At 36.0% G+C, this 16,234-nt stretch overlaps 1 protein-coding gene across 1 annotated transcript in view; it reads left to right on the forward strand.

The window, feature by feature from the left end:
- Positions 1 to 16,234, forward strand: part of LOC144257152 (broad substrate specificity ATP-binding cassette transporter ABCG2-like) — a 91,360-nt gene that overhangs the window by 66,438 nt on the left and 8,688 nt on the right. Inside the window, 4 exon segments of the mRNA XM_077803117.1 lie at positions 543 to 666; positions 4,002 to 4,153; positions 5,931 to 6,178; positions 11,504 to 11,586. Of these exon segments, the coding sequence (XP_077659243.1) occupies positions 543 to 666; positions 4,002 to 4,153; positions 5,931 to 6,178; positions 11,504 to 11,586 (607 nt within the window).

A 16,234-nucleotide genomic window follows, 5' to 3' on the forward strand; every position in this document is an offset into this window, starting at 1 on the left:
TGAAATGGTATGGTAAAAAGTGTACATTCCTGGCTCCAACTTGACTCTCTTTATCAATCCCCTTGGGATTGTTTTGTGGAGGCAGTGTTTCAGTGGGAGTTGATTAGAAAACACTGAAAGATCGCTATAGATAGTTTCCTCTCCTATCTTAGTAGGGATTTTTTTTTTTACGTCAGAGTTATATTTTTTTTTAGTGTTGTAACTTACTCTCTTAAAACTAAATACTTGACTTGGTGAGGAACATACAGGACTATTAGAGCCTGAGCTTTAATAATACATGATATTACCACTACTATCACTCTAGTTAATTTTATATCATATCAGGTACAGTCACTTGATAACTTTGCTCTGGGCCTCATCTTATGCATATAAGAGAAACCTCTCCTTCTCCCAGGTGTCATTTACTTAACATACAGAATAATCAACATAATGAGATAATATGTCTCTATTAAGAATGGTACAGTTTAATTCATCAAATGACAGTGACTATATTCATTCATATGGATGATGATAATCATTTGTGTTTTAGGTGAAATCTAAAGGAGAAAGAAAAATGATTAGTATAGGAATGCAGCTGATCCTTGATCCTTCCATCTTATTCCTGGATGAGCCCACAACTGGTTTATACTGGAACACAGCATATAAGGTCATTAAACTCCTGAAAAGGTAAATGCTATGGCAACTTTGTTTTTTAATTTATTTGCTATCTGTTCACCTGGTATTCTTGGTGCAGAGGATTCAGAATCTAAAAAAGTGCTCCTCTTGGTTAGTGGAATACAGTCAATAAACAAGAAGCGGTTCAAGAAAGATGAAACAAGAGCATAGGGAAGGAAGTTCATGTGAAGTTGGGAAGCTTTTAAAATAGCAGAAAGGTCATGTAAGACCACAAGCATGTGACACATGAGGAGAGAGAGAGAGAGAGAGAGAGAGAGAGAGAGAGAGAGAGAGAGAGAGAGATGCTGTAAATTCAGAAGAGAGTTCTGGTTGTAATAAGCAGTGGCCCTGTGGCAGGTCATATCTGGTATGTGGACATCAAAGAAGCCTGAGGGACAGACCCATGGACTAAAGGTAGTAGAGGTTGGCTGGGGGCTTAACAAAAAAATTTAATTTTATTATGGCTCTGGAACTATAAATTTGAGATCAATGCATCCTCAGGGTTGTTTCTTCCTTGGCCTCTCTCCTTGGCTTGTAGATGGCCATCAACTTCATTGTGTGTCTTTGTCCTAATTTGCTCCTAATTGGAAAGGCAGATGAGCGACTTTCGAAGACCACATTTAACTTTAATAACATCTTCAAAGGTGCTGTGTCCAATGTGGCCACATTTTGTGGCACTAGGGGATATGGCTTCAACACCTGAGTTTGGGGAGGACCCAGTTCAGACCATCACAGGTGGATTAGGATATGAGGTGTAGTGGGCTCTTGGCAGATTGCATAGATCTCATAGGCCATATCAGATGTGTGCTCTTCCTGTCAATAGGGGACATGGGGATGGTTTGAGGGTTTAAAGCAGAGCAATGACTGTGGAGAATACTGTGCAGTTGGGCAAGGTGAGGGAGGACCCCATGAAGGAGTTGCTAAGGGACGATGGAGCTTTGATTATGCTAATCATGGTGAGAATTGGGCAGTTTCTGGGTCTGTTTTCAAGGGACTCAACAGGATCAGCTCAGGATTAGACTTGGGATGGGAGGATGGAGACAAACTGCTGAGATTTGGGGCTTGAAGATGTGGAAGAATGAAATGAAAGAAATGACTTTCCTTTTACAAGAAAGTAAAATATTAGGGATCACTTATAAGAAAATTTTCAATAGCTGAGATTTAGACATCATCTTTAAAAATATAGAAAAATATTTCATACTGACAGAAAGGATGCAAATATAATACAGATGAAATCCTACTCTTCTCACCTGGATTCCTCACTGTCATATGTCACTGCGTCTATAACCCCTCCTGCTCTCTCTGGTGCTCCCTACATAGTTTTTTTTTTCTGCCATCATGCCCTTCCACTCCAAATACTACCTACTCCAGACTCCAATGAGGGAGGCCACACCACTGCCTGCACTCCCCAGTCAATAAGCATGGCTTGCCAGAATTCAATCCAGGGCTGTTCAGATTTCACTGCTTCTCCATATCATCTATTTACAGTCAGCACTCATTGAATGACATGGCTCCCAGGAAATCCGGCTTCCATCTTCCAGAAATTTCCCAACTCATTATGTCCTTTAAAGTTCCAGTTTCTAAGTGAAGGGTTCATCGTGAGTTTGTTTTGCTCCTCACTTTAGTTATCTTTTTCACCCAACACAACATCAAGACAAGCACACACATAAGCACTGCTTATTGTGTGACACAGAACAGCTTCTGGTACTTTCAGAATAGACCTGTTCAGTTTACTCGTTGTTCACCTTGTTCTTTAACCGTGAGTATCTCTTTTCTTAACTCACTCCTGTTAGTGCTTTCAATATTCTACTTATATTATTTTAAGACTGGGTTGTAACCCTCTGTTTGTTTACAAAGAACCACTAGCTACTTCTAATCATCATATTGAAATTACAGATTCCTATCTTGTGTTTCTCATTGAATCAGAACATTCTTGGATACATTGCTAGATGCACAAGGTGCTTATCAAATTTTTAAATTAAAATGATTCTTCTATTAAAATAATTTAAATAACTATTTTGAATAGTGATTGTGACCTTTGTTTCTTCTTCCCACAAGTAATAACTTCTATAAAAGATAGTTTAGCAGTGTTCCTAGCTTAGCATTAGTTCAGAGCTCAGATCCCAAACTTGCCCCTTAGTAACTGTGAGTCCCTGTTCAGTTGCTTGACCTTTTAGCCTTATCTGTAAAATGGAGGGAAATGATAATATTAGAACTGCCTTATAACAACATTTTGTAAATGAAAATGAGTTTAGCTCTAAAGGATTTAGTGAAGATATTCTGAGTGCTTAGTAATAATATATCATGAGGATAGAAGTGAAAACCAATTCCTAATGAGACAGAATAGTTAAATGATCAATGAGAATTAGTTATATGATATTCTTTTAATCATTGGTCCATAACTACTCCTCAAAATGAGTGTACTTAGAGATTATCTGTGATGCTTATTAATAATACAGATTCCCTATACATAAATCCAGATATTGTAATTCACTGGGAAGACTATATAGGAACCTGCATTTTCACTAAAATTCTAGCCAATTCTAGACTGTTGATGCATCAAATTTTAAGAATCTTTATCTTCTTTAAAAAAGCATTAAATTTAGGTTCCCTGGTTTCTAAGTATGAGATATGGAATATGACAAACCCTAAAATAGTATGGCTTGGACAGATGATGTAAAAAGAAAATCAGCATATTAACGGCATTGATCTTTTCCCAGTTCATTCTTCCCAGTGACAGAACAATCCCTAGAAAGGAAGCCAAAGCATTAATCCTTCCCCAAATAAACCCTTTCCCAGTGACAGTACAGTAGGACCCTGAAGGGAAAGAGACAAGCACTGTATGCTGACCCCAGACCCTCCATTCTTCCCCAAGTAAAAATATTTCCCAGTAAAAACAAATTTTCAAATTCTCACAAACCTATTTCCTGAGTGCCCAAACTGACCACTGACCCTAGATCTCTCCCATTTCACCCAGTATGTCATACCCCAAATTCCTAAGTGCCCCAAACTAATAAGATCATTAATTATGTCACCTCTCAGTATAGCTTATATAACCCCAGAAGCCTCCTTTGTCCAGGGGCTCAAATTCCACTAGAAGAGTGGGTCCATTCCTGTGAATGTAATCCCCTTCTGGAATAAAAGGCTAAAATGATCCATGAAGTTTGCACCCAGCCTTGTCCTTTTGTGCTAACACCAAGTATATAATATGAATTGAAATGAGAAGTTTGTGGGACGAGATCAAGTTGAACTGAGAGAAAATGCTCTACTGACAGGAATAAAGTATTTTACCAAGAAGTGCAAGGTTTGGAATTTTAATAATTCATTATTTTCCCTTTTTCACTTAGCCTTTCAGAGCAGGGACAAACAATCATCTTCTCTATTTATCAGCCTCAGTATTCCATCGTCCAGTTATTTGACAGCCTCACCATATTGGCCTCAGGAAAACTAATGTACCATGGTCCTGCCAAGATGGCTTTGGAGTACTTCAAATCAGGAGGTGTAGTTGAACTTTTCATGCATGATCCTTCATTCATAGACTCCTGGGGAGAGCAGAGGGGGTAGCAACAGTGCTGCTTGATCTTTGCATAGACCTAACTGGATTTTCACCACCCTAAAACATTTTCAATCTGTTTGGTGCCAGAGTGTTCCCTCATTTTGCAGCACTTGCTTATTGTTCAGGGCTCTTTCTCTTCTCCTATGTGAGTATGCATACTGTGTGGGAGGAGCGGGGGAATACACGTGTATTTCTCATGGGCAATTCATTGCCTGTTCTATTCCCAGTTGTGGTGACCTTTCCCTTACAGTTAAGTAATTAACATGTTGAATTTACACCTAGTTATTTTGTTGGTTGAACATTTTTTAAAAGTCCAAAATCATTGCCTTTTGGACCATGTAACAGATTGTTGTTGTCCAGTATTTCCCCTGACACATGATCTTGCTCTGCCTTCCTGAGGGTTCATGAGATGCTGCTGCATTTTCTAGTAACTTTAGTTTGAAGGTCTTGAGTGATGTGGTCTTGAGTGGAATGGCTGGCCCTGAATCTGACATTAATGGACCAAACATTCCAGGCTGCTTGGTTCTATTTCAGATTAAATATTATGATTTCTTTAATGGCTTATCCATCTTCTTCTTTTTAGACATTTTTGGGTATTATTATAGATGTTTCCCCATGACCCTAAATCAAATTGTTAATATTATCTTTCTCAATTTGTTTTTATTAAATCTTTGTTGTTTAAAAATAATCAAACACATGTGAATCTGGGGAATCCAGGGAAAATGAACTGAAAAGTCAGAGCTCAGGCCAAGTTTAGATGATTGTGCCACAGGAAGTTGAGGTGAGAGCTCAGATGTGCTGTGCTGGTCACATTCTGTTGATAATGCTTCTTATGGGAATTTCTTGTCGATCTGGGATTATGGCAGCTTGAGAGGTGATTTTTTGGATCTCTGGATTTAATAGGTAGCCAAGCAGCCCTTGCTGATATGCATATTGATGTTTCAGTATTCTTTACATGAACTGAAAGTTCACAAGAAACTTAATATTTTTTTCTTGGACCTATATTTAGATTTTTGAAGAAGTACTAATAAGCACCAAGACATATTGAAAGCTACTTGAGGTTCAAAGATTTATGAGAAGTAAGGATTAATATAAGATGGTCTATAGATTTCAAAAATGTTTTGGAATGTTTCTTTTAAGTTGGGGACAGAGTGCATAAAATATTGTAGGACTAAATGTATAAGAGGAAAGGATAAAATAGTGAGATGAAAAGAGAGCAAGGAGAAAGAAGTTATTGAGTCAGTCTTCCCTAGCCTTACCTCCATCAGACTTACTGAGTCTGCTCTATTTTCCAAAACCTATGTGGAGTTCTTGCTGGTATCTTTTATAGGTTAGGGCTGTGAGCACTATGCCAATCCTGCTGAAGTCTTCTTTGATGTCATTAATGGTATAATAAAGCAAAAGTCAGAAGGTACGTGAATCTCTAACATTTCCATATTTTTGCCAAATTAAGTTAGTTAAGGTTTAGCAATGCAGTAGCTCATTAAAACACAGCCTAGTGAATTTACATATTAATGTGGTAACCAAATAAATTTAGTTGTCAGTGAATACTGTGAGTATTTTTATCTAATTTACAAGTGATTATGTTGGTTCTTTTGTACTCAAGTTTCAGAATTTAGGAGTTATACAAATAAGAGTTCACAGAAAACCTAGTAAAACTGGTAGTAATCTGTTACTAATGAGGTAGTAATCTGAGGCCTGTTATCCACTTTTATTCCAGCCAACAACACTGAAATGCCTTTAGATAATGAAGAGTCAATCATAGAAGCATTAGCTGATTTTTATGAAAAATCCCCCATCTCTGGAGAAACAAAATCTGAACTAGAAGGACTCTCAAATGATCAGAACAAGAAGAGCTTATTCAGGGAGGAGATCACCTATGTTACCTCTTTTGGTCATCAGCTCATAGGCATCACCTGGCATTCATTCCAAAACTTGCTGGGTCGTCCCCGGCCCTGGATAGTTCAGGTAACTGACAGATTCTTCTAATTATGCTATGAAATAATCATGTGAGAGCTATTTTTTCTGATATGGACTGCTCCAGGATTGTTTTGTCTTCTACCCATCCTCCCATTTATTTGTCATTCCTATTCTATTTGAGATATAGAAAGAGTCAATTGAACCAGTGTAATAGTTTGGAAATAATGTAAGTCTTCCCCCAAAGACTCATGTGTTGAAGGCATAGTCCCCATAGAGCAGTATTCAGAGGTGAGGCTCTTGGAAAGTGGTTGGATCATCTGACCTCATCAAAGGATGGAGGGATTCATAGTTTGGTGGCAGTATTGGGAGGTTGGGAAAGTAGGAGGTGAGGCCTAATTGGAATAAGTGTTCTCTGGGGTGGTGGGGGTTGCCCTGGAAGGGATTATCTTATCTGTGGTTCCTCCTTTGCTCTCTCTGCTTCCTGGCTGCCATGAGGTAAGCAGCATTTCTTCATCATGCCCTCCTGCCATGATGTTCTGCCTCACCTCAGGCCCAAAACAATTCAGCTAATAGACCATGGACTGAAACCTCTGAAACTGTGAACCAAAATAAATCTTATCTCCTGTCAGTGTCCTTTTTTCTGTGACCAAAATAGCAGAAAACAACTTCCAGAGGAAAAGGTAATTTGAGTCTCATGGTTTCAGAAAGTCTCAGTTCATAGAGGACTGACTCCATTGTTCTGGGCCCAAGGGGAGGTAGCACTTATACAAATAAGTGTAAATGCTCAGAAGCAGAGAGGAGTGAGAGTGAGAAGGGGCCTCAGGAAGAACAATACTTTCTGGGCATGCTCCCCAGTGACCCACCTCCTCCCACCACACCCCATATGTCTGCAGTTACTACTCAGACATTCCATAGTAATGGATGGACGGGTCAGATTACAGCTCTCACAATTCAATCATTTCACCTCTGAATATTGCTGCATTATCAAATAAGTTTTCAGGGGACACCTCATATGAAAGTTATAATATCTCCTTTAAGTTGATTTTCTTAGGTATTTTTTTAACAATGATAAAAAAGCTGAATAACACATCAGGTAAGACACAATTACATTTCTACCTTTGCAATGCTTTTTAAAGTGTTTTCCTGGACTATATAACTCAAAATTTTGATGATGTAGACAAATTTTAATGGAAAATCTTCAACAAAATTTTTTTAAGAAGTGTCAAGAAAAGAAAATATCAACTAAATATAGTATTTTCTAGTAGCTGTCCACAATCATTTATTGATTCATTTGAAAAGTTCAACTCAAGAGTATGTGTTCCATTTTGATACTCTACTGGTGAATGAAATGGGTAAAAATTAAAACCTCTACTGGCATAGATTTTATTTTCTTATGAGGACAGAGACATGATATCTGAAAACAGAAAATTCATGGTGTGCCATATGGTAGAAGAGACTATGAAGAGGTTTTAAAGAGAAAGAAAATACAAAAGGGGAAGGAAGAGGGCAGAAGATAGATGGACTATGGTTGGTTTGCTCTTGATATTAGATGTTGAAGGAACCTAGTCTTATTGACTATTTCTGACGGTAGTTCGTTCTGTGCACTGTCTGAGGGAAGAGACTGTAGGCAGAATGTTGTTTCTTGTAATTGACCCTCCTTGTTAAGAGATTCTAGGGCTGGGAATGTGGCTCAGGCGGTAGCGCGCTCGTCTGGCATGCGTGCGGCCCGGGTTCGATCCTCAGCACCACATACCAACAAAGATGTTGTGTCCGCCGAGAACTAAAAAATAAAATATTAAAAATTCTCTCTCTCTCTCTCTCTCTCTCTCTCTCTCTCTCTCTCTCTCTCTCTCTCTCTCACTCTCTCTTTAAAAAAAATAAAAAAAAGAGATTCTAATCCTGGTAAAGCCATAGATGTCTCAAAGAATGTGCATTTATGCACAGGAAATAACCAGACTAAACAAGGCTATTCACGTCTGCTTAACTCCTTTATATAAGATGTGATGGTGTTCTGTTTTTCCTTTTACTGGCTCTGTAGTAGTTGTTGATGATCACTTTTAAGGTTTTTTTTTCCTACCGCAGTGCTAGGACTGAATTTAGAGCCTCATACATACTAAACAATTGCCTTATCCCTGAGCTACAAAGCCAGCCCATTTTTTGATTAATTCATGGCCCTATGTCACACAAAAAACTAGTTCTCTCTCAGGTAGTTTATAAGAAAATCAATTTAGCTTGTTTTTTTTGGGGGGTATTATTTTTATTATCAATCATTGAGTTTCTGTGGAATATTTAGATGTAGCTTGGTTTTGGCTCCAAATAACTGACTTCCCTGCACAAGCACCGTACTTTTCATTTTTAAGTATTATTGATTTGCAATTGTGCCTGAGAACCAGCATCTCCTTCTCAATCATGCTTTCCATCCTGCAAACATTTTTGATCCTTGTGCTTTGGCATATCTTTCAGAACACAGGCATTTTAGTGTCTTGTCAACCAAAAGTTACATTTTATTCTTCATAATAGATGTTATTTCATTTGGAAAATTGTCAGGTGAGTTACATCATGGAACCTTGTTCAGTAGTGAGATGATGTAGTGATTTGATTCTTTAGAGTAATTTATGCATTAAGTTTTTCTTTTTTGACTCTGTAACTGGTATGTCTTGTCCAATACATATATGGTAGTTATGGGCAGGCATTATTAGAACACACCTTATCTATAAAATACCAGGATTGTGCATGTTTTGGGTCTAGGCTTCTTTAAGGTGCAGACAACAAGCCCAAAGCCTCCAGGTTGCACATTCAGCCTACTTGCCTCATCAGAAAACTAAGTTCCATAGAAGAAATTCCAACAGTGTTCAGAAAAGATTCAGTCTCTAAAATAAGGGTAGAATCTTGTAGCTCCCAGAGTTTAGCAGAAAAACTATTGTTCCTGTTTGTAAATGCTGGAAAATTATCTCAGGAGCAGACAAATACTCTTTGATAAAGGCCCAGATAGTAAATATTTTGGACTTTGAGAGCTACAGATGGCCTTGTCTGGAGTAGTCAACCCTGCGCTTCAGCATCAAAGTAGCCACAACTAATAAATATGCTATTCATGGACACTGAATTTTGAATTCTTTAGATGTTCAATATTGCAGGAAATATTATTCTTGATTTGTTTCTCCCAATTAATGGGAAAAAAATCTAACCATTTTTAGCTTATATGCTTAAGAAAAATAGGAGACTAGCCCTGTTTGATCTGTGTGTTGTAGTTTACTGACTCTTGCATAGGGTTCTTATTCTCATATTATTTTTATTTCTCTAATTTTGTAAAAATGGAGTTGTTAAAAAGTTTTATGACTCCTGCTGATAATCCTGTATTTATTGTCTTATTGTTGTACTTTGTTCTGGACTAGTTATTTTTTTACATGATTCAAACTTGACATCTAACCAGATAAAATACTGAGAAGATCTAGGAATGAATAGATTATTGGAGAAAGAAGATTTAATGTTCTTTTAATGTGCCAAGTTTTCTGAACAAATCAACTTGGACAACATTATCACTAATCACCTGGAAGTTCATTGTTTATATTCACATAAAAAACAAACATTTGACTATGGATCCTCCTCCTCCTCCTCCTTCTACTTCTTTTTAAAGAGAAAGCTACAAACACCACTCAAAACACACCTTGAGAAATGAAATGTTGTTTAAATACATCTGAACAAAGGCAGAGTAAGATGGTTGGAAATTTTTTTTTTAATCTCTTTTGAAAGAGAGTAGTGGACAGATGCACAAAGCTCATAGATAGTTTCATTTGCTCTGTTGTGAGCATTTCAGTTTGCTCAAAGGCTTTCTTTTTCTTTATGGAAGAAGAAATACCACATATAAACCTTGTGAAAGCATGGTATGATCCAGGATTCATCATTTTGTCAATATGTTTGAAAATTGAAAATATCTAAGAAACATCCTCATGGTAATATTCAATCAGTGTAAGATGTCAAGTTTGGATGCAAAAGAAGCAAAGAATGCAGAGCGTATATTTTGAAGTCTTAATGTCTTAAAAGTCATACTGCGTAAAAGTATACATGTATACATATGTGTGCTGCATGTCAATAGAACCAACTGCATTTGTTTTGAAAGTTTGAGCTGTTTAAATGAAATAGAGCATATCCTGAAGGTATTTGGAAAATGTCAGGGCAAAGGATATTCCTTCCTAAATTTCTCTTATTAGGAAATGAATTTTAAGAACATCTCATAGGCGAAACATTTAAATAATATTGTTTCCTGCATCTGGTCTTTACAAACTAGTGTTTACAGACTATGATTCTGTTTTTGCCTTTTGTTTGACTTCTTGCCATTAGTGTCCTTTACAAATTAGCTCATGGCTTGATATCACGATAATGTTGAGGTTTCTTTTTATTTTGATGTTTCCAAGATATATGGTAGCATATTTTGTTTTCTTTGCATTACAATTTTCTCTATTATTATATTTAAAGCAAGAATAATTATAAGAGGAATTCCTTACATAGACTATATCACAATGTAACCCTTAACTTTTTGACAATTAAATCACTCTTAAGCCACTTTTTATTCTACAAACAAGTTTTACGTTGGTCCATTCTCTATGGGAGCCATTCATACAGACTGTGTAAGTAAAGATGAATGAGAATGGCAAAGAAAGAATTTGAGGCTCAGGTGTGCCAAGTAAATGTAGACCTCACTGGCTGGGATTGGAAGATAAGCAATGTCATTGGAGATGGTCATGGAACCTTTGGGTGTCCTCAACTGGCTGAGTGCTTTGGTGACAGTGACAATGTACTTTCCAGTGCAGGTGGGGATATCCCACAAGTTGGAAAGGTGTCAATTACTACTGCATTATCATTCAAAATCCCATTGTTAGAATTTGTATGAGTGTGTGTATATATGTTATTATATTCTTGTTTATCTCTTTATTTGGAAGTGGTGAGGATCAAAACCTAGGATGTGGCATATGCTATGACAGCATTCTATTGGTAAACTACCTCCTCAGCCTTGAAATTTCATTCATTTCCAATGATCAGAGTAAAGACATCCTGTTTTTACTTGATCTTCTTGAAGTATAAAGCTACATGTTCACTGGCATGATAGTTGAGAGTTCAGTTCCAGTTAATGACTGATTTAGAAAGCAGTGGGACTCTGGCCAAGTCATTTAAAGTGTGTATTTTAGTGGAGAAATTTGATTAGGTAGTATGATATAAATAAAATGTAGTACATACATATGATATCCTATCATATGTATGTACTAAATTTTATTTGTCCACTCATCCATTGCTAAAATATATATTTTTTAATAATAAAATTTTTACATGCAATTGAAACTCTTTTCTTTCTGTTTTCATTTTTTTCTTTTTGAAAAGATAATTTCCACATTCATTCTGGGAATTGTTGTAGGCGCTACTTTCCTTTGGCTAAAAAATGATTGTACTGAAATACAAAATAGGTAAGTAAAATTAGCTCTTGATTTGAGAAAATTCTGTCACTTTGTTCAAGCTCAGGTGCATCTATTAAGAATTTGAACTTATTGTATCAAAATATATTCTACTGCCATGTATAAAAATTAAAAAATAATTTGAATTTATGACAATAGAGGGTAAACATTGGTGTTTTATTATGGGGTAGGGACAGTAAATGTATTCAAAACAATAGAAGAGTTAATTTTTTCATATATATATATATATATATATATATATATATATATATATATACTTGTGTGGTGGTAAGTTACACACATCTCATACACATCTCTTTTTTTTAAATTTTTATTGTTGGTTGTTCAAAACATTACATATTTCTTGATATATCATATTTCACACTTTGATTCAAGTGGGCTATGGTCTCCCATTTTTACCCCATATACAGATTGCAGAATCACATTGGTTACACATCCATTGATTTACATATTGCCATACTAGTGTCTGTTGTATTCTGCTGCCTTTCCTATCCTCTACTATCCCCCCTCCCCTCCCCTCCCCTCCCCTCTTCTCTCTCTACCCCCTCTACTGTAATTCATTTCTCCCTTTTTTTTTCTTTCCCCTCACTTCCTCTTGTATGTAATTTTGTATAACCCTGAGGGTCTCCTTCCATTTCCATGCAATTTCCCTTCTCTCTCCCTTTCCCTCCCACCTCTCATCCCTGTTTAATGTTAATCTTCTTCTCATGCTCTTCCTCCCTACTCTGTTCTTAGTTACTCTCGTTATATCAAAGAAGACATTTGGCATTTGTTTTTTAGGGATTGGCTAGCTTCACTTAGCATAATCTGCTCTAATGCCATCCATTTCCCTGCAAATTCTATGATTTTGTCATTTTTTAATGCAGAGTAATACTCCATTGTGTATAAATGCCACATTTTTTTTTATCCATTAGTCTATTGAAGGGCATCTAGGTTGGTTCCACAGTCTTGCTATTGTGAATTGTCATACACATCTTAATTATTTCTAAGTTCACAGTTCCGGGACATCAAATATATTCAAGTTGTCAGTTGTCAGCTATCACCACCATCCAACTCCAGAGCGTTTCTTCATCTTCCCAGGGGAAATCTTCAATCCACCTAAGAGAAACCAGCCACAGCCACCTCTGCCACCTCTGCAACCATCTGAAATTTTCTGTTTCTGCATTTGGTTATTCTAGGAAGCTCATGAATGTGCAGGCATACTATACTCATCTTTTTATGACTGCCTTATTTACCTTAGCATAATGTCCTCAAGGTTCTTCTAAATTAAGGTATCCTATTTTTTTTCTGTTTTAAGGTTGAAAAATATTCTATCATATGTATATACTACATTTTATTTGTCCATTCATCCATTGCTAAAAATAGGGATTGCTTACACATCTTGGTTATTTGTGTGATACTGCTATGGGTATACACAGAGCTATTTGAATTCTGTTTTCAATAGGGCTTTGGAGAAGATACCAGAAGTAGAACTTCTGTATTATTTGGAAATTCTGTTGATTTTTTAACTAATGCCATACTCTCTTCTATTTCATTTTACCTTCTTAGCAGCAGAACATAGAGTTCCAATCTCTCCACATTCTCATCAAAATTGATTGTTTTTTCTTTTTTCAAATAACAGAGTTCCATTATATCTTTGAAGATATGTCTGTTTTAAGTCCTTTGCAAGTTTTAAAATAAGATTTTTTTTGCTCAGGATTTTTTGTTATTGTTGCTGCTAATGTACAGTCCTTTATATTTATGAGTTATTAATCCCTCTTCAGATACATGATTTATGCATATTTTATCCTATTCTGTGGATTTACTTATTTCTGTTGATAGTACCATTTTTGCACAGATTTTTTAATTTTTATATAGTCCTATTGATCATTTTTCTTTGGAGGTTTGTGAGCCAATTTTCCTAATGCTTTTTATTTGGGAGTATAGGACATGTGGATGGAATGGCATTTATCCTCTCATTTGAAAAGCACTTGTCAGTGTTATGATCCTTTCTAGTTTCAGTCAAAATGTATCCCAAAAACTTGCATACCAGGATGTCATTTTAAACAGTTGCCTCATAGTCTGAACCTAGATTCTCAACATTAGAGTCCACAGGGCTCTCATCACAATTCATATAAGGAGAACCACTCCTTGCTAGGCATTGAGCTCCATTATTGACAGCTGTGGCTCATGTTACCTACCAATAGCCAGAGAAGTGGACGGTCTCATCCCCATTTTAATATTGATAACCTTTGAGGAATTTGATGTTGAATCTATTTTGATATGTAGAAAAGGCTTGATTCCAAAAGCTCAGTCCTTGTCCCAGATGCCAGTGCAAATCATGAGAACAGGGTTTTGCAAAACACACAAAAATAAATTTTATTGATTTCCTCTAGTATACAAAAAAGAAAGAGCAGACTAACATTTCCAGAGTTATTTTCCTCTCTACAAGGGGAACAAAGTGTTATTAAAGGGAAATTCCGGAACCAGACTCCAAGTATACTTTTTAAAAGGTATATATAATGTCCACATGGTGCCCTGAAGAAGCCATTGGTCAGATCTGTTGGTACCAGTTTCTATCTTTGCACATCTTACCAATACCAATTTCCTTATTCTTGTAAATGATCTGAACAGTTAATGACCTGGATATGATAGCCCAGACTAGGACACACAAAAAAAATGTGAATCTTACTTCTACACACACAGGGAGGGGAAGAAGGAAAATAGGAAGAAAAGAGAATAAAACACATCAGTTTTAAAATAAGCCTCCTGTGTTTGAGCAGGAAAGTTCATACTAAATGCCTGAAATGGATCCCTGTTACAGGCTGGTTGCTTTGAATGGAAGAATAACTATAAAAGTTAATTCTTTATTCAAGTACAGTGAATTTTCCTCTTTATTGAATCAGGTTGTTTTTCCCTATGAAGAGATGATTATTACAGTTGTTTTCCAGAGTTAAGTCTCCTTTTTAGCTTCTAAAGGCAGAGATCTCTGGAATTTTTTACAACTCTGCCAATACTTGGTTTATGCCCTGTGTAGATACTATTTCTTAACCAAGCTCAGCATAATCACAGGTTCTCAAAGTTGTGTACTGTTTATATCATGTAGCAGGAAGCATTTGGAAAAATATTAAGGAATCTGTCATCAGCTGCAATTTTAAAGTAGTGAAATGCTAACTATTAAATGTTTTAATAGAAAAAGCCAAGGAAATAAAGAGGAACTTTAGCAGTTTCTTCAGATGTTTTCTGGAAAAAATGAACACTAACCTCATTATAATTTGTACTTTTTACTTACAATTGCTACAACTTTTTATAAGTTTGGGCATTGTAAAAGTGGCCAGTGTGTGTGGCTCATCAAATCCATCTTCATGTAATTGATTCTTCTGTTTATGAAAAAAAAATTCAGCCTTATCTCTGAAACCAGATTGTTAGACCTTTCTTTAGGGCTTAGTATCAGTGCCTCATCATTTGAAGAGGCCAACAGTTTAGTTTTTTGGGGGGGACCAAGCAATGTCTTTGCACTCTCTCTTACCCTGTGTAACCAAGGAACTGGGTTAGAATCCTGTGTAGAGTGTGAGCTTATTTGAATAGCTTTAAGAGTGTGATGATTTCTAAACAAATTTGAAAAAAGGTGTTTAAAAAATATTTGGATCCAGTAACCCCACTTCTGTGTATTTATACAAAATATTTGAAGTCAGTTTGTTAAGAGGGGTCTCACTCCCATGTTCATTGCAGCACTGTGCACAATAGTCGATTCAGAAATCAGTCTAAGTGTCCATCAGCTGATGAATGGATAAGGAAAGTGTGTGTATACACAAGGGAACGCTGTTCAGCCTCAAGAAAAGAAATCTTACCATTTGTGACAACATGGATAGAAATGGAGAACATTATGCTAAGTAAAATAATCCAGACAGAGAAAGACAAAAGTCACATGTTCTCATATGTAAATTCTGACACTATTGGACTCTAAAAAACAGAGAGTAGAATGGGGGTTGCTAAAGGCTAACATATGGGGAAATGAGGTGATGAAGGTTGAAAGTACTAATCTCAGTAAGGCAGAAAGTATAGGCTTTTTTCTTTTGAACAACTTCTCCTCCTCCTCCTCCTCCTCCTCCTCCTCCTCCTCCTCCTCCTCCTCCTTCTTCTTCTCTTTTGAGATATACTGCACAGGATGGTGAATCCATAAAAGAATAATGTACAATTCATAATTTCTAGGAATAAATTTCAAATATTCTCATCATAAAAAATGATGAGTACTTGAATTGATGGGTACCACCATAAATATTTTCATTTTGTTATTCTTTCACACATTATATTCTTGAAGCATAACATTACTTTTTGCCCCAGAAATATACTATTACAATTTATCAATTTATGAATAAAAATAAATCAGATCTATATGAAGGTTACCCCTTGAAAAGCATTAAATATTTTAACATTAAAATTTTTTAATAATAAAACTGTTTAATGTAAAATGAATCATCTTATGTATTAGAAGGAATTATGCTGTTTTTTCTTAGAATCATGAATATTTTAATAGAAAAAGCCAAAGAAATAAAGAAGAACTTTAGCAGTTTCTTCAGATGTTTTCTGGAAAAAATGAACACTAACCTCATTTTAATTTGTATTTTTGACTTATATTATTAAATGTATTTGTATTATT

The sequence above is a fragment of the Urocitellus parryii genome, chromosome 10 (assembly GCF_045843805.1).
Source record: "Urocitellus parryii isolate mUroPar1 chromosome 10, mUroPar1.hap1, whole genome shotgun sequence".
NCBI classification, from domain to species: Eukaryota; Metazoa; Chordata; class Mammalia; order Rodentia; family Sciuridae; genus Urocitellus; species Urocitellus parryii.